The sequence below is a fragment of the Thunnus albacares genome, chromosome 6 (assembly GCF_914725855.1).
Source record: "Thunnus albacares chromosome 6, fThuAlb1.1, whole genome shotgun sequence".
NCBI lineage: Eukaryota > Metazoa > Chordata > Actinopteri > Scombriformes > Scombridae > Thunnus > Thunnus albacares.
The window spans coordinates 20,296,486-20,314,255 of NC_058111.1; the positions used below are offsets into that span (position 1 = coordinate 20,296,486).

Here is a 17,770-nt window from a genome sequence, read left to right on the forward strand (position 1 = left end):
TAACTTCTTATGATCACCGGCCGTTTCCTCCTGTGTGTGAAGACGAGAAGGCTTAAGATTATAGGTTGTGATTAAAGTAATGTGATACAGAAAAAAAGGGTTGAACATACAGACTGACAGTGTCATCTATGAGCTGTCCTCAAGAAAGAGGACAGATAGATGGAAAAGAAATGAACTGCGAAAAGAGAGACTGCAATGGTCAACTAAATGTCTAAAATAGATACCCTACCAGATGACGAGACAAGATAAGACGGAGAGGGAGAGAGAAAAAGAAAGAGACAGAATGGCAGAGATAATACAGAGGAACAAAGGAAGGAGAAAATGAATGCAAGATAAGATGAAGACAGATGTGGACCGTGGTCATGTATATATGTGCATATATGAGGCAGGGTGATATAATGGAGTTGAAATGCATAAAACACACCTTGAATTTTTGAAGTGCAGTTAAATGCAAAATTAGTGATTAAACAGAAGTTCAGTGAAATGAAATATGTTCTAGTGTTGTACTTTACATCGACAAAACTCTTCAAATATGTTAAGCTAATTTTTGCTTGAAATTATTACCAACACACCCTGCACATTGTAAACTTCATTCTCTTTTTGATCCTCGCATCTGTGAAGTATAAAATAAATATAGTGTAATCATCATCTATTTATCTGTGGATTATGCATTACTTATATTAGATATTTGTACATTGTATCCACACTTCCTTACAGATTTATTTCTATCATATTGTTTGAGGGTTGTCAGGATGTACAAGGATCAATAATGACGACACGCAGACAAAATGTGTCCTGAAATGACATAATCTGCTAATACTAGGTTTTTTATTTATAAAAGGCAGTTTCATACAGTTCACCACAGAAAGTTAAGTTTTTCTTTCTCTGAACATACAGTACATGTATCTAAGTATAGTTGGTGTCTTATGCTGTATAGTTTCTTAGGTCCTCTGAGACAAACCTGTGATTTTGGGTTTTATAAATAAACTTGACTGGACTTGTGTTGAATAAGAAAGCAGCTTCAGTGTCAGTACATGTGTCTCTTTTTCTGGCACTTCTGAAAGGTGTTTGTGTGTGTGTGTGTGTAGGTAATATGTGTCAGTGTGAGACAGGTGTGGATGTGTGTGTATCTCTCTGTCTCTTTGGTGCTTCAGTCTTCATTTTGAAGCTGTCCCAGTAGGCGGGGTCTTCCTCTGTCAAAGGCGAGGCCGAGGCGATGAGGTCGCTGAACGACAGCAGCGTGAAAGTGGTGGGAGGAGGAAGAGGTGAAGGAAGATGCTGAGAGAGAGAAGAGGAGAGTATTTTTTATTTATGGAAAGAGAGTGCAATGTCTAATAGTGCTGCAACTAATGATTGATTATTGAACAGATTATTCAATCCATCTGTTAACTGTACAGCCCATAAAATGATTGAAAATGGACCGTTTCTACACACCTCTATTTAAAATGTACTGTAGATATTTATTTTGTCATTTATTTTGTGTATTTATTCAGTTTTGCTGATATGATATGAAATAAAAGTTGTAAGTCTTGCCATCAGAGAATATGGACCCTTCAAATGTTTGTTGATTGACTCAACGAAGATTAGCGAATGATATTTCTTAAGCAATACTTGGGATTTAGAGAATATTCTACCAGCCTGCTTTGTGTAAACTTGACGATGATGTGTTCATAATAATCCTAATTTTTCACATATGCTTGAGTCTTGTGTGCTGTTTAAAGATCCCCTCCAGACATGTTTTAAGACATATAAAAATACTCTATATGGTATAATAATGTCTCTCTGATATGTTTTTTTTTTCCACAAAAAATGCAATTACCACATAAAAGTCCTTAAAATTCTCTCCCCCTCTCTTATTGAAAAATCCAGAATCTATGAATATGCAAATATTTTTAATTTCAAAAAGTTTAATTTCTGGACACAAAGCGTCTCCTTCTTCACTGTAAATCCAATCTCAGTCGACGTGAATTGGAGGCTTTAAGTTTCCACATCACCCTAAGGGAAAGTTGCCTATTAGACAAGGATTGGCTTCCAAACTAGCTGTGATGTCACAAATCCTTTTCATAGGTCCGCCCCCTTAAACTCAAGTTTTAAAGTGAGCACAGACAAACTTCCCCCTTCAGCAGATGATTGTGAAAACAGCCTTTTAGTGTCAAAGTCTGCTCATCCTTCACAGTGAAGCTCAAACATCTGACTGAAGGCACAAGAAGAAAAACCTTTTTGAGTGGACTTTCAAGTTTGTACCAGTGGCTCAGTTACAGCTTGTTAATCCAGCAAGTCCTTGTTGTACCGTTTGAATATTTGATTAAGAAAAAAAATCAACTCCAAGGTGACACTCACAAGATGCAAAATTGTTGTAAGATTGATGTGTTTTCTTCAAAGTTACCATGAATATTTAGGTTTTTTTTGTTAACACTGTGAACAAAGGTCACACCTACAGAGGGTAGCAGCTAAAAACAACAAAATAATGTTCACAAACAGTCAGCTACTAATCTATCAATGAAAGTAACTGTCAGATGTTGAAGATGTGTTCTTACTGCAGAGCCTGCTTGTCCAAGTGCCACAGCAACATGATGATCAGCGTCCAGCAAGCTCTCCTGCAGAGAGACAAACACACACACATCAGCATATGCAAATTCATAGCCTGCATATCATACTAAATAAAAAAAGAGACTCCTGCGAAGTCTCTTGAATAAATGCATGTGAGTATTTATCTGTTTGCATGATTTTCCAAGGAGCGCAAGTGAAGGTGAAGTCAGATAACTACTGCATTTACGTGTCACACATCGCTTCCCAAGCAAAAATGGTGCCTGTGATACCAGGAGACATTAAGCATGAATGTATTCACTGAAAAATGTAAATGCGCAGATTGAAGAAATACATCTTTCCTACAGCATATCTGATAAATGCATGTCACAAAATCTGATTTATGTATATCCAGTTTTCCTTATGTAAATATATGGTGATTTTTTTCACAGTTGGCCTCCTTTCTTTAACATAAAACATTATGTTACTGCATTCACATTATAGAGGACACACACAACCCAGCTAGAAGGGAATGTTACCTACAGGTTCTAATAATGTTTTAAAGAAAACGTTTCAATGTAATGTTCAAAGAACGTTTTAAGGATGTTTATCATTTCAAATAATGTTCCTATAAGGTTAAATGACATAACGTTTTAACTGCTCTTCTGAGGATCTTTTGAGGACGTTGTTGAGGTAACATTATATAAGGGTCTTTTATAAAACATTCCCACAATGTTACATGATAACAAAGGAAGAACATTCTCACTGCAACATTAGGAAAATGTTTTGAGACTGTTTGGGCTTAATGTTCTAACAATGTTATCACCAAACATTTTAGGATGTTTTTGGAGAACATTATCCTAGAACATGCTGGGAACCAAAAGAAAACTTCCCGCTGAAAACGTTATTAGAGCATTACAAGTAACATTCTCAGAACGTTTTTAGAACAAAGCATTTCTAGCTGGGAAGCTGTGCGCATCCATTCAAAGGTTCTTGATTTGGAATAGTGTCTACTCCACACTTTCTACTCCAAATACCAGTGGTGTGTTGCAATTGGCTTTGTAACTGGCAAACTCCACTTGGATTAAAAGGCCAAAAGCTGAGTGTGTATATGTGGGAGTAACAGGTGGTGGTGGTGTGTGTGTTTTGTGGGGAGTGAGTTAGAGGAACAGAGAGTAAGGGAGCAGAGAAAGAAACTCGGACTGGAAAAGATGAAAAAGAAAAAATAGAGGGGGAAAAGTATCCACATAAAATGTAATTAATGTTGAACATTTTCCTGATAAAGAAAGAAGAGAGTACTGGCGTTGTTACAGTCTGTTTTGAATGCATGTGAGTGCAATTTATTACATCCGTCAGTGTTTGTGTCTCGAGGCTGCAGGGGTGACATCACCGGAGGTCAGCAGGAAGTAACAAGTCTCATAGTTGCTCTCTGACACAGCCATGAGGTCAACAACACTGCTGCTCATCCCATCTCTTTGTTAACATCCTGAGTGCGTCTCTTCATATAGAGGATAAATCTGAAAAATCGATTCAGTTCGAGTTGATTTGACCTCTTCAGGTCACTGCAATCATTCACTGATCACAATAATGATGCGTCTTGTTGAGTACACGCAGAGTGATGACCAGCTTCACTGAGGTGTCAATGCTGTCTCAAGTAAAGTTACACTTTACTGTATTACGCATCTAAAATGTTCAGATTTTATTTTCACCTTGAACAGACCTTTATAGAACAGAATCTCTTTTATACAAAAAATATACAAAAATACAAAAACATGACCCTTTGCTTCATGGGATGTTATTTATTTATTTTAGCCTTCATGATTTAGTCTTGTCTTTAGTCTAGTTGTGAGCAAATATATTGATTTTTTCTGGTTAAATCATCAGAGACTCCAGCTGAGGCATTCTGTAGTCAGGTTTTACAAATATTATTAACCAGACTTGCATATTTCTGTATACCTGTAATATTTTGTTCATATCTACTTTTTATTCCCTCATTTTTTTGGACAGCATAATCATTCATGAAATTCTCGGACTTTTTAACAGTATAGGTTTATTATATGGATGTTGTTGAAGAGAACCTTTTATGTGTGATGAAAAAAAGATTTATGATGAATATCTGCAACTGTTATTTTCATTACTGATTAATGATCTGATTATTTCAGTAATAATTGATTGTTTGGTTTTTAAAATGTCAGAAAATACAGAAAATGACTACTTTTCTCCCCATTCTTCTTTGCATTATTCATCTGCTTTACAACCAGCATCTCTTCATCCTTTGAACCCAAACAAATCCCACATTATGTATGTTGGCATTACTTCACTTTGCCCTACAATCTATAGCTAAAAAGAGGACACATGCATTACCATCTATCTGCGATCGATATAAGTGAGCTGTTATTCCCTGGTGTGCAAACACAGACACTAAAACAGCATTAGGCCTTCACTAACCCTAGAGGGGTAGAACAGGAGAGGAGAGGATGAGGGAAAACATCAGGCTTTTCAGACTACTGGTAACCTTTTAGCAGTCACTTGTTAAATCCTCTGCCACTGGGCATGGAGGAGAAGAGGCAGAGGAGGGGAAGGGAGGGGGGAATAGAGAGTGAGGAGAGAAGAGAGGGGGCAAAAAAAGAGAGCAGGTAAAATGAAGAGAGTGTGTAGGAAGAGAAGAAAGAAAGCGGAATATTGGAGACAAAATATCAAAGAGAAAAGTGGAGACGTGAGAGGAGCAAAGACAAGCAGAGGAGGAGAGGAGATGAAATGAGAAATGGGGAGGAGAGGAGTGATTGCAACAGATGATTCTTCTGCTCTGACAGAGAGGTGCACTCCTCTAATCTCTTGGTGTTGGGAGGGCTGGAGGGCCACTTGAGAGCTCCCCTATCACAATCTCTGGTGTGTATTTCTCTGTGAGACCACCTGTGATTCACTTTACAGACGCTTTCAAGAGGAAGCCACTGGGGAATAGAGAACAGTGGACCCACAGCAGAGCTGCCGAGTCTTTTGAACCACTGCTTTTAAGCTTATTGATTTCCTACAACTGGTTCCATATGTTACTCTTCTAAAAATATGCCACAAGACCACAAATAAGCAGTAATTAAAATGTTCAAACTGCTCTAACTACAACTATAAAATACATTTATCTTTTCTCCATTTTTTACGCAAACCTAACTAAACTTTCTTTTTTTCTTCTTCTTAAAGGAATAATTTGACATTTTGGGAAATACACCAATTCATTTTCTTGCTAAGATGACTGTAAAAGTTGCAGTTTTACGGTGGCGTTATTTGCGGGACTATTTCTTGGCCTGGAGCAACATCCTGGAGGCTTGTTGTTACTGTGAGGTTGCCAGGCAACCAGTGGAGATTAAATAAACATGGTTAATGTGTTAATTAGTGAGCTTTAGAGGTACTGATATGTAGATTTTCTTACTTTTGGACAGAGCCAGGCTAGCTGTTTCCCCCTGTTTACAGTCTTTATGCTAAGCTAAGCTAATCTGCTGCTGCTCATACATAGCATACAGACATGAGAGTGGTATCAATCTTCTCATCAAACTCTCGGCAAGAAAATAAATACAAACATATTTCCCAAAAATGTTGAACTATTCCTTTAATTGCTGCTCAAAACAACATTTGGCAAAGCCCAAACCTTGTCTTGGGCAACCTAAAACTATGAGCATTAATTATGAAAAACATGAATAAAGCTGAAATTATTTTAAACAATCTATGGAATTAGCAGAAGTTACAGGAAATAAGATGGTGTGGCAGAATGCCTTTTCAATCTGGTGACTGACCAACAAGAGAAAACACAGCAGACTGCTTCCACTTCTGTTGTGTTTGACTTAAGTGACAGAAAAGTTGTGTATCATGATACAACTATAAAGCATGGGAGTTGCAGGTAACTTATGCTATTGCTATGTGTGCTGTCTACACCTTTTTGAAATCTGGCAAACTATCTTCTGTCTGTTTTGGTTCTTTAAATTTGTCATTTATTTGCATAGAATATCAAAAAAAAGAAAAAAAAATCATGTTTCTTTGACCTTCTCACTCTTCACACCTGTTTTCAAACGGACTCACTTCAAATATCCAGTCCTCTTGTTCCTCTTCATCTAGATGCATCTTGGTCTGGCGCAGTGTCCGGCCCTGTGTTAGCGGTTCAGAGGGCAGATGAAACTCCACCCTCTGCAGGTTGAAGCCCAGCCCCGTGCCGATGGCTTTGATGAAGCTCTCCTTAAGGGCCTTAGTGGAAAGAGACAAAAACCCAGTCAACTCAGTGAAGAAAATACAAAAGAGAAAGCAGACAAAGCAGAGAAAGGCAGTCTCTGTGTGTGTGTGTGTGTGTGTGTGTGTGCGTGTGTGTGTGTGTGTGTGTGTGTATTTTGGCTCAGTAGGACAAAGTAACTTAAAACCACAATAGAATCTATGCTCACATATCAAACAGTGAATATACAAAAGAGTGACTGCGTGTGCGTGTGTGTTTGCGTGTGTGTCCGGTCAAAATCAACCCTGCTCGACAGCCAATGAGCCACAACAGTATTACAAGGCTAATCGCTATGGCAACCATCAGGCTCTGCCATTAGTCAACAGTGTGGTGATGATATCAGAGCTTGACGTCTCTGTGCCACCCTCTCAATCTCACAACATCTTTACTTAGCACCACCATTGCTGTGCTTGTCCATCTGCGTGTGTGTGTGCAAAAAATTAAAAAAAAAAAACAAAAAAACCCGGAGAAAACAGAGAATGAGGAAATAAAGAAATGACTTTTTGTGTATCTGTAAAGATGAAATGTAGAGATAGAGGAAGACAGAATGTGAAGAAAAGACAGAAATGGAGAGAAAAGACAGTTTCACACATGCATGTGCAAAATGTACAAATGTGTGTGTGTCTCAAGGGACAGTGGCAATGTTATTTTCTCTCTATGTTTCCTTCTCTCTCTCGCGCACACACACACACACACACACACACACAAACAAAACAACGCCTGTGGGGCCCAGCAGCAAAGCAATGTGACGACAGGGTAGTATGGTTGCCATGGTTACCCAGTGGCGGTAGAAAGCGGCAAGCTGCCGGTGCTCCGAGTCGGCTGATTGGATGACGCTCCACTCGTACGCTGTAAACTGACGAGTCATGATGCGGAAAAACTCGGGCACAGAGCTGGTACCTGGAGGGAAGGAAAGAGGGAGGGATGAAAGAGCGTAGGGGGAAAAGTGTGAGGAAAAAAGAAAAGAAAGGACATATAGATAGGGCGACAGACGCAAGGCAGGAGAGACATAAATAGGAGGAAGGGGGAAGCAATATGAGGTGGGAGGTAGATAGCTGAAGGCGTCAGATATAACAAAGACTAATCCAAACACACTCCTTTTTTTTAGATTAGTGTGGACTGTTTCCCCTTTTAGAAATACCTCAAAACACCACAGATTTGACAGTTACACACACACACACACCTTTGGCCTAGACCTTTTACATACACAAGACAACAGTGACCCCTTGTGGTCAAACTGGGGAATACAGCTTTTCTGCCTGATAGGGAAGGTTTGTCTGATATGGATAATTATCACAACTATCGGGTAGTTGAAAAGGACGTCTGACGTGGATATTTTTGTATCTTAATTTTTAAGATTTCACCTACTAATCCAGTAATAAAAGTGATTACGGCACACTGTCTTCAGACAGGTAGGTCGGAGAATAAGTGGTGAGTCAAAGTAACAAAAATCTACACCCACACATTGTCGACACTTATGATAAAAAACCAACAGTGTTGAAAGTATGTAGCAGCTGATTTTTGTTACTTTGCCTCCTGATCCAGGCAGCACCGTCAGGATCTGTTCAAACATGTTTGAATTTTGTTGTTGTGCACATTTGGGGCTTGAATCTGCATGACAGATGACATCAACTTAAATTGAATTTAATCAACAGCCAACAATTAGAGCTGGTGAAAATTATTCCCCAAAGTCCCCTAAAAAACTGTTCCACAAGTTTAATGCCACAAAACAGTGACAGAGATTTTGGTGGAGTGATTTTTCTTAACAGAATTTGCTCTGTCTATCTTGTTGTCATTGTTTCTCTCCATTTTCTTCCCACAGCTGACCTTGCTCTCATAGCCAATCTCATGTTGCCACCATTTGCCCTTCTTTCCTCCAGACATTATTGCTGTAAGCGACTTTCAATCTCCAGAGATGAGGAGGCTTCTTTTTTTTTGCACAAAAGTCTGTGATGGTAAGTAATTTAAAGGAAGTCTGGATGTGGAGGACAAACCAACTGATCTTCAATGAAAGGCCACTTCATTCTGCTCTGTCATATCTATGTGAGCCTGTTCATTTTACTTTTGAACTGTGCATAAAGTATTTTCCAATTCAGAAAAAAAACTGTGGGAGAAAACTATAGACTTCTATATAGACCGGTAATTATTAGTAAATTTATATATAAGAAAAACATTTAAGTTTGTGACATTTTTATCACTTGATTGTCAGTAAAATGTATTCAGATCTCAATGTAAACACAAATACTGATTAATATCATGGGTGCTGCTTTAACTGTTAACATCAGCACTTACCTGGCATGGTGGTCTTCATGATATCTATGCCAACCTGCATCCCCTGCTCTGCAGCGAGCACAGCATAGTCCCCCTGGTGGGAGAGGTTGAAACTCCAGGCCCGGAGCTCAGGGCCTGAATCTGAATGGACCTGGAGGCAGACAGAAACACAGGAAGTATGTGAGATGCTGAAAAACTGCAGTTTTATATTTATTAATTGGTAAAAACATCATACAAAATTACTGAAAACGTTTGGAAGTGATGCAGCCACTCATGTTTTATAATTCCTGCAGTATTGATCCGCCCATCCCTACTATTTATACATTGAGTATAGAGCTGCAACGATGAATTGATTAGTTGGCAACTATTAAGTTAATTACCAACAGTTTGGATAATTGATTAATTGTTTTGAGTCATTTTTAAGAAAAAAATATCTGATAGCAGCTCCTGAAATGTGAATATTTTCTGGTTTCTTTAGTCCTCTATGACAGTAAACTGAACATCTTTGAGCTATGGACTGTTAATTGGGACAAAACAAGACATTTGAAGAGGTCATCTTGGGCTTTGGGAAACAGTGATCAATATTTTTCACCATTTTCTGACATTTGAAAGATCAAACAACTAATCTATTAATCGAGAAAATAATCCTAATGAAAATAATTGTTAGTTGCAGCTCTAATTGAGTAGAGTAAACTGTGATTTGAGGCCCCACTTCTGCGATATCCATCTCACACACTATTACAGCCACAACACTGAAGAATTAGACAGTCTTAATATTTAGATTCAGCTCTGATTCGTATAAATTCACAAGAGGAATCACTGTCCTTTGACAAGCAAATTAAAAAATGTGCAGCTTTCTGTCTTGATGTAGTCAGTGTAGTATCAGTGAAACACAAACAGACTTTTTACAAGTGTTAAGGTGAATAAGAATTGCAAACTTGGTCTGTCGAACAAGTCAATTACAGTTTGGTGTAATTCACAGAGCTTCAGTCACATAGAACGCTCTGTGATCTCATATTTTAAACTGAACACCTGCAACAATTTAAGAAAGCCATAGAAGGTTTATTTCTCTCTCAGCAATGTTATCCTTATAGATTATCTTTGTAAACTGCCCACTAGTAATTAGTCATTTCAATCTTATCTTCTAATTCTCTCTCTCATCCTCTCAATGTTTTTTCTCCTTCTTTTTTAGGTAAGTAAGGTATGCACTGGAGAATGCTTTGTTCAAGCCCCTTTGAGGTTTTTTTTTTTGCACCTCTCCATCACATTTTTCTGTTGTTTCTATGCGTAAAAACTTTTGCATATGTGTAAACAACTAAAAATCAAATCAAATTAAAAACTACCCTAATATAAGACTTTATTGAAACTGACTGCGTGAAGTTAATCGTTTTGAACCTTCAGCGGTGCTGCCAGGTAAGGCTTCCCTCTGGGAGATCGGCCCAGTCGGATCTCCGACCAGGGAATCTGCATCCTCTCACACACAAACCTCCTCAGCAGCAACCTGCCAGCCTGAGAGGGAGAGAGACACATGGTTCACACATGGACGCGGTGATAGATCGATGAGTTAGCAGGCAGTGCAGAGTCAGACTCACCATGGCTGATTTAGCATCTTTTGCGAACACAAACTGTCCGATTCTGTCTTTTTCCTCCGGCTGGACACATCGAGCAGCGAACAGCCAGTCGGACCTGCTCGGTGTCCACGACCCACAGCGAAAAGCCCAGCGAACAGAGCCCATCTCTTCACCTGTATCCTCCTCACCTGTCATCCGGACTCCTCCACAACTTCAGACTGCTCATAAGTAATGAACTGACGTAACTGACAGCTAAACTGGAAACGTGATATTTGAGACATTCAGGGTTTTCGCAGCGGCTGTATGCGAGAGGACTGCTGATAAAACTACTCAGTAGTCTCTCTGTTTACATTTTTGGATTTGGACAGCGGCTCACATATCCGGAAGAGTCCGGCGAGATTCTATGTCGTCACAAGTGGGCGCGGTGGAGGTTTGGCCAATGGGAGCGATTGAAACAGTGCGCCATTAACAATGCCTTCAATGCTCCCAGGAATATTGTAAACACAATGAAAACGGTTGAAGTGGGGAGAAATACGTCGACTGCAGCAAAAGTTTCCAAACAACTGAGATGTGACATATGAGAGGAAATAACTGAGGTTGTTTGAAAACGGTAAAGGTGTCGTATCTCACCTCTGCCCCCTTGAGAAGATATCTTAACCTACATTTTTGACAAGCAATGCACCCTCTTTCCTCTGCAACTAAATGAAAAGTAGTGATGTGCTGCTTGAACAAAAGAAAAGGAAATGCCTCTACTGCAGTGTCCTATTTCGAGTTATCCTGTCTCTTAAGATTCGTATTAACAGCTTGATTCTTGTATTCTTCCGTTTTCGAGTCGAGCGTGAACGCAGCATTATAAAATTACATCGCTACTACGTTGTTTTGATTGCGGCAGGCTGAGATGGCAAAGGTGAGTAATTTAACCAATATATATTCAAGATAATATAATTTCGGGGATGGTAGTGAGAAGAATTAATGCAGAAAACATTGTTCGTGGAATTAGGCGAAATTGTGTTTATCTGAAAAAAAAAATACTCATAGCATAGGTACTCTACATTTGGCAACGAAAAACACGTTATTTTAACTAGAAATATTTGTCAGCCTCTGTATATTTAACATTGTAGACCAATGGAAGAAACGCACAATGATAAAAAATATCGAAACAATACACAGAAACACATTTGATTACTTTGAAATATGATCTATTCGGAGTGAATTAAGAGATGTAATGCTTTATATAACTGTTGCACAACCGGTTTATTAACGTGCTGTAGAGGAAATGCAGTGTTATTTCAAATGTGTAAATTAGCATTTTTTGCATGTTTACATCTTGTATTTTATACTGATGTTCATTAATCTTCTCTGTCCTTATCAAATAAACAAATAAATAAATTAAATAACTCAGCATCCAATTAATCTGCATTTCTTGTTGACTGACAAATATTTAAGTGAGTGAGAGATCCTTTAATCAGAATGTGACACAATGACACATCTTTAATCCTCCACTGTGATCCAATAAGACTGCTACTCTTTGCTTTACCTATAGGAAATCTGCAGAGCCATTTGTCCCTGTGATGTTCTTCTTACCTGGCAGCCGTCCAGCACAGGAGATAGAGGTAGAAAAATCCAACAAGACTTGTGATAATAACATAACATCAAATCGGTTTCTCATCAAGGCAAGACGTGACCCTTCCCCAACCTACTCGGTGTGACCTCTTCAACTAAACACACGTCTTTCTATTTGATGACTCTGAGTCTCACATGTCGCCACATAGATCCAGCCTCTAGTCTAACAACTAGGATCAGTCGCCCAGGTGGGAAACTTGACAAGGACTGGTGGAGCCACAGAGGAATTCCTCCCTCATGAAAAACTCTTTTGAAGGAAAGCTTCACAGCCAGACTCTGTTGCGCATGGACCAACCTTTACAACAAACACCTACGCTCTCCATCTGAGGAGACCCGTCTTTCATCTGACCTGTGATCTCTCTTTGTACCCCTGTTTCCATTTTCCCTCTCTCTTCTGATACATTCCTCTTTTATTTTTTTTGCCGATTTCTCCTTCCATAACTACTTGGTTTCCTCTGTCTTCTCTTCATCTACTGTTTTTTCCCCCTCCACTACTCTCTCCTTGTCTCTGATTCTCTTCTCTGTGTTTCTGGGGTTCTGTCCCCTCCTTCGCTACCAAGCTGGATTTCCTGCAGGTGAAGCATCTGAAGAGGAAGAGGAAGAGTAACTACAGTGTGAGAGAGACGCAGACTCTCATCAGGGAGATCCACAAGAGAAAGGACGTGTTGTTCTCCAGACAGCAGGTGTAGATCTTCCTCTTCTCTTCTTCTCTTCTTTCTAATCATGCATGATAATGATAATAGTTTGTCTCAGAATATGACAAATACCACAATATTATGTCATCAAAAATGATACATAACCAGTAGTGTAGTGCAAGATATTCTGCATAAAGTACAAACTGCTTTTTGTGCTACTCACACACTCATTCATTGTAAAATAGTGTAGACAAAGCACTTATTTTCTGTGAACTCTGAAGCGTGGGTTGAGTTGGGCAGAAGTCCAGCACGAACCAATTAACTAACGCGTCTGTCCCGTCCAATTAGCAGCTTCTTCCATGTCTTTTGTAACCTCTTGTTAGAGGATGGGTTCACAGTTTTTCAAGTCTGGCTTAAAACAACAGTCGTACCCAAATGAACACTGGAATAGTGTTTTCTTGCCATAATCATTCCCCCTGTTTATACTGGCCATTAGAAGATCCCTTCGTAATGCACTTAGAATGTAAGTGAAGGGAGCCAAAATCCACAGGCAAAAATATATTTAAAAGTTTATCTGAAGCTAATATGAAATATCAGCCATCCAAATTGGTCAAATCAAGTAGATATCTTTCAAAGATACAGTCTTTTTAGTGCCAAAGTCTGTCTTTTTGTTACTACACTAACTATCTCACTAAATGTAGCAGATATCCACTTTTGATATGACTAACTCAGACTGCTGAAGCCTCATATAAGCGTCAGATAAACTTTTAAATGCATTTTTGCACAAAAATGGACACAGTGGGAGAGGATTTTGGCCCCCATCACTCACATTCAAAGTGCATTTCAAAGGGATCTTTTCATAGCCAGTATGAACATGAGGAATGATTTCAGTGAGGAAAACCTCGTTCAGTGTTCATATGAGCATCTGACTGTTAAAGTTTTCATGTCTGTTTTTAGACAGAAAAAACTCACTTTTATTGACAGAAAAGCACCATTAAGTGAAATACCATAGAATTTGATAAATATATGTAATACATAAATCAAGTCAAATATATGCATCAGAGGGATTTGATATGATTAACTAACATGCTCTGCAAAAATCAAGTCACAACCAAAAGAGTCAGATAAAGAGTAGGTGCGAGACTGATCAGTCGCTAGGGTTGAATATTGGCTGATATGAGCTGCTGATATATTGGCACCAGCATATGTGTAGGCTCTTCAGTAGCAAGAAATCAAAGTACAGAAATTCCAAAATATGTTTGAAATTATTTAAAAACACATAATTTTTCCACCAGAAGGCATCAACAAATTTAGTCTTCCATTGTGAAATGTCTCAGTATACATGTATATCTTGGTCACAATTCTTTCCTAAAGAAATGTAAGGGATCCTTACAAAACATGTTTATACCACGTGTTTATGAAAACAATGATCCGTGATATATCATTATTAAGTACTGATACTGGTATTGGCCTCAAAAATCCAGTATTAGCTGGCCTATACTGCAGAGGATAGTTTTGTTTTACAGATGTGGCAACTTTGTTATGTCCTATGGAAAAGTGGCATTTGCATTATTTTTGCTCTGCATTTCTCACACCACTCTGCAGACTTACAAGAACTTCTTAATTTACCACAACAGCACACTGTCATCAAAAAGCCTTGCTAGAATTGTTAGAGTAAAAAAAGTCTTAATTGTTTCTTCTTGTTCTGTTTCTCTCCTCTGTGTTTCTGAACAGAACACGGCCATTAACGAGCTGAAGAGACAGGCATGGGAGGAAGTGGCACGAGGTGTTAATTCACTGGGGGAGGGGGAGCTACGCACTGCTGCTGAGGTTTGTTTGTGTTCAAATCGCACTTTTATATTCCTCTAGTCTTGGTTTCTCAGTGTTCTGTCAGAAAAAATAAAAATGTAGTTCCTTTTCCATTCCCTCTGCAGGTGAAGCGCCGTTACCTGGACTGGCGTGCGCTGATGAAGAGAAAACAGCTTCAGGCTGAGCTCTCTCTCTCCTCCTCCTCTTTGGCCCTGAAGACGGAGTGTGATCTATCCTCCCCTGAGAATGAGGCAGCCTCTCTGGGATCTGGATGTGACCAGCTGCTAGACCTCTCAGGCTTCCCAAAGGACTGTCACTGCGACTGGCCGGAGCTGGCGGCTCTCGGCGAGCCGAGCGGGCAGGCTGTGATGGCGCCACTGGGCGTGAAGATGGAGGATGATGTCGGTGAATACAGAGTAAGAAACATCAACATGGTGCAGCAGTAGAGTCTGTTTGTGCAGATAAAGTCCACTCAAGAAGAGAACAACAGAAGCTTTATTGTTACACCACAGGTTCCCTCTATATATCATATTATAGAGTGATTTATATAAATTTGCATATAAATGAGGACAAACAGACTTCATCAAACACATTGTTGCTTTAAGATACAGAGCTCATTTTAAAGCCACTCATGTTATGAGAAAACAAGCAGCAAGTATTTGCTAATGTCATAATTAGCTTAATTAATGTCCTCATCAACAGAGCTAGCTCTGTTTAATATGTTACAGTGATCATACCAGCACATTATGTTGATCAAGTGGCTCTTGTTAATCCAGTCTTTTGATTGGGCTCATGTAGGTACACACGGTAGAGATTAGAAATTAAGAACACAGTCTCAGTATTAATGAGAGTGTAGTTTCAATTTAAACTTAACATTTGAATAGTTTTTGTGATTGAATTAAGAGCTACTTTCCTGTGATATCTGTCAGTTTATTACAATCTTCCACAAAAATTCCACTTTATTTCTTAACAATGTTACTAAACTATCCAGTCTATTCAAATCTTGTCTCATTACAGTGGTAATAGAACAACAAATAGCAAGTTTTGTGTGTCAGACCAGATCATTTTGTTTCATTACATGATCAGCTGACCACATGAAAACATTAGTTAGAGTCTTGTTTTTGGGTGTAAATAATTTAGGAAACTGACCTAACCACCTTAAAATTACTCAAAACCCCAATAAACACACATTAAAAGCTCAAAACTGCCCAACATTTCTTTTTATTGATAAATCTTTGTAATTTTTCTTTTCTGGATTATGCGTTGCTACATATTTAATGACGCGACTCTCTCGTTCTAGCTGGATGGCGATGGTGACGTGGGAGATGGAGATGAGGAATTAGATGAAGATGATATTCCCTCCCTCCTCAGCGACATCGAGTCACGTAGCGAGGGCCACATCGCTGATGTCTACTCCCACAATGACTTGGTGATGCTCAGCTCCTCTAAAGCTCCGACCTCCACCACCAGCCGAGACTTGCCATTGGCTGGTGGCCTGATGGGGACACCGACTCATGCTCTGGGTGGACTATCCAGTCACGAGAACATGGGAGCCGGGTTTCTGGTTGCTGTTGAAAAACAGCGTCTGGAGCTGGAGAAACAGCGCCTGGCTGTTGAAACTGAACGCCTGGTAGTGGAGAAAGAGCGGCTGGTGGTGGAGAAGGAGCGACTCCGTCAGATGGAGGTAGAGCGGGAGCGGCTGCAGCTGGAGAGAGAGAGGTTACAGGTGGAGAGGGAGAGACTGAGGCTTGTTCTCCTCAGCCAATCGGAGCATGTCGACTCCTCTTTTAACCTGCCACCACAACAAGGCCCACCCTCGTCCTCTACGTCGTCTTTATCCTCTGCTCATGATGGACAGAGGGAGAGAGAGAAGCAAGGTAAAGGGTCGATGCCAGTGGTGGATCTGGAGACGGAGCGGATAAAACTGGAGAAGGAGAGACTGCAGCTGGAGAAAGAGAGACTGCAGTTTTTCAGATTTGAGGCAGGGAGACTGCAGATCGAAAGAGAGCGCCTTCAAGTGGAAAAAGAAAGAATGCAGCTGCACAAGGATCATCAGGGCCACTGAGAGAAAATGAGAAGAGAGAGAGAGAGAGAGAAGGAGGAGAATCAGTCAGTCAAGACCATAGCTACATGGCTACATGGGAAGCATTCAATTTTCACCAGCTTCCAGGGTGCTTTTAATACTGAGCAAACACCTGAACATGTGGATTTACATCAGCAGCTGTTCCCTGAGCAGCACATGTTCCTCAAGTTTCATCAGAATTTGACCAAGGAGAAGACTTGATATGAAGGGCTGGCATATTGATGACTATCATGATAAAGCAGTGCCTTATGATGCCTTTATAAAAAAAAATGTGGCAGGACAGAAAAGATTCCCTGATAATAAAATTTTGGTTTTGTTTGGCATTTGTTTGATTAGCACACATAAACAGCTGGCTAGCCCTGAAAATATATTTGACTCATAAAATAAATAATAAAAATAGTAAAAACATAAATGCAGGAATAGCAATGCAACACATACAGTATGTAAAGAAAATGTAAAAAATAAAAAAATGGGATCATGATGTCTTATTCTGCGTTTATGCACCAAATCAGTGCCAATTAATCTACAGCATGGGTGCTTGCTTTTAAGATTTAACATTGAAAAAAACCAAACTGGTATTTTTTTTATGCTATTTATATGTCTTGCTGTCTGGTGCTTGTGTTACAATGATCATGATTTGTGTTAACAGAGCCATATGTGGTGAGCATGTGGGAAAAAATAAAGTGTGCAAAGTGAAATATTCCTGTATGGCTATGTTTTCAATGTAGGGGTTACTACACTTGGAAATTAATATTATGCACTCGTAAGACTGAAAGGGGCACCACCTCTATTAATGAATTAATTAGGAGGAAAATTATATACATCAAATGAATCAATGAGTCTTATATCTGAAAGTAGTGAACTCTGAATACAGGGAGCTTCATCTCTGTTGTAAAGGAATACACAAATACAATCTGGTGATAAATCAAGATATTTATTGAGCTACCTAAGGAATAGAGAAGAATAGGGAACACTAAGAATATATACATATATACAACTA

The 17,770-nt window shown here is 39.3% G+C and overlaps 2 protein-coding genes across 3 annotated transcripts; one reads left to right on the top strand and one right to left on the bottom strand.

Moving 5' to 3' along the window:
• Positions 1 to 791: 791 nt before the first annotated feature.
• aasdhppt (aminoadipate-semialdehyde dehydrogenase-phosphopantetheinyl transferase) lies at positions 792 to 11,000 on the bottom strand. Its single transcript, XM_044354733.1, has 7 exons — positions 10,642 to 11,000; positions 10,445 to 10,558; positions 9,071 to 9,200; positions 7,557 to 7,678; positions 6,595 to 6,756; positions 2,538 to 2,597; positions 792 to 1,278 (listed from the first exon to the last, which is right to left on the bottom strand). The coding sequence occupies exons 1-7, from the start codon at positions 10,813 to 10,815 to the stop codon at positions 1,099 to 1,101; spliced, it is 942 nt and encodes a 313-aa protein (XP_044210668.1). The 5' UTR covers positions 10,816 to 11,000; the 3' UTR covers positions 792 to 1,098.
• A 133-nt stretch (positions 11,001 to 11,133) lies between these two features.
• Positions 11,134 to 17,454, top strand: msantd4 (Myb/SANT-like DNA-binding domain containing 4 with coiled-coils). Of its 2 annotated transcripts, none has more exons than XM_044354731.1 (6): positions 11,134 to 11,527; positions 12,164 to 12,233; positions 12,819 to 12,926; positions 14,613 to 14,708; positions 14,813 to 15,103; positions 15,988 to 17,454. In XM_044354731.1, the coding sequence occupies exons 2-6, from the start codon at positions 12,192 to 12,194 to the stop codon at positions 16,750 to 16,752; spliced, it is 1,302 nt and encodes a 433-aa protein (XP_044210666.1). In that variant the 5' UTR covers positions 11,134 to 11,527; positions 12,164 to 12,191; the 3' UTR covers positions 16,753 to 17,454. The 2 variants fall into 2 exon arrangements, with proteins under 2 accessions (XP_044210666.1, XP_044210665.1); XM_044354730.1 differs by having other exon boundaries at positions 11,135 to 11,527; positions 12,804 to 12,926.
• Positions 17,455 to 17,770: the final 316 nt, after the last annotated feature.

Coding starts and splice junctions, on each gene's coding strand:
- msantd4 (XM_044354730.1), top strand. CDS start 12,192: ATGTTCTTCTTACCTGGCAGCCGTCCAGCACAGGAGATAGAG. Junction 12,927..14,612: donor TGTTGTTCTCCAGACAGCAG/GTGTAGATCTTC, acceptor GTTTCTGAACAG/AACACGGCCATTAACGAGCT. Junction 14,709..14,812: donor AGCTACGCACTGCTGCTGAG/GTTTGTTTGTGT, acceptor TTCCCTCTGCAG/GTGAAGCGCCGTTACCTGGA.
- aasdhppt (XM_044354733.1), bottom strand. CDS start 10,815: ATGACAGGTGAGGAGGATACAGGTGAAGAGATGGGCTCTGTTCGCTGG. Junction 9,201..10,444: donor ACCTGGCAGCACCGCTGAAG/GTTCAAAACGAT, acceptor GTCTGCCTCCAG/GTCCATTCAGATTCAGGCCC. Junction 2,598..6,594: donor AAGAGGACTGGATATTTGAA/GTGAGTCCGTTT, acceptor GTCTCTCTGCAG/GAGAGCTTGCTGGACGCTGA.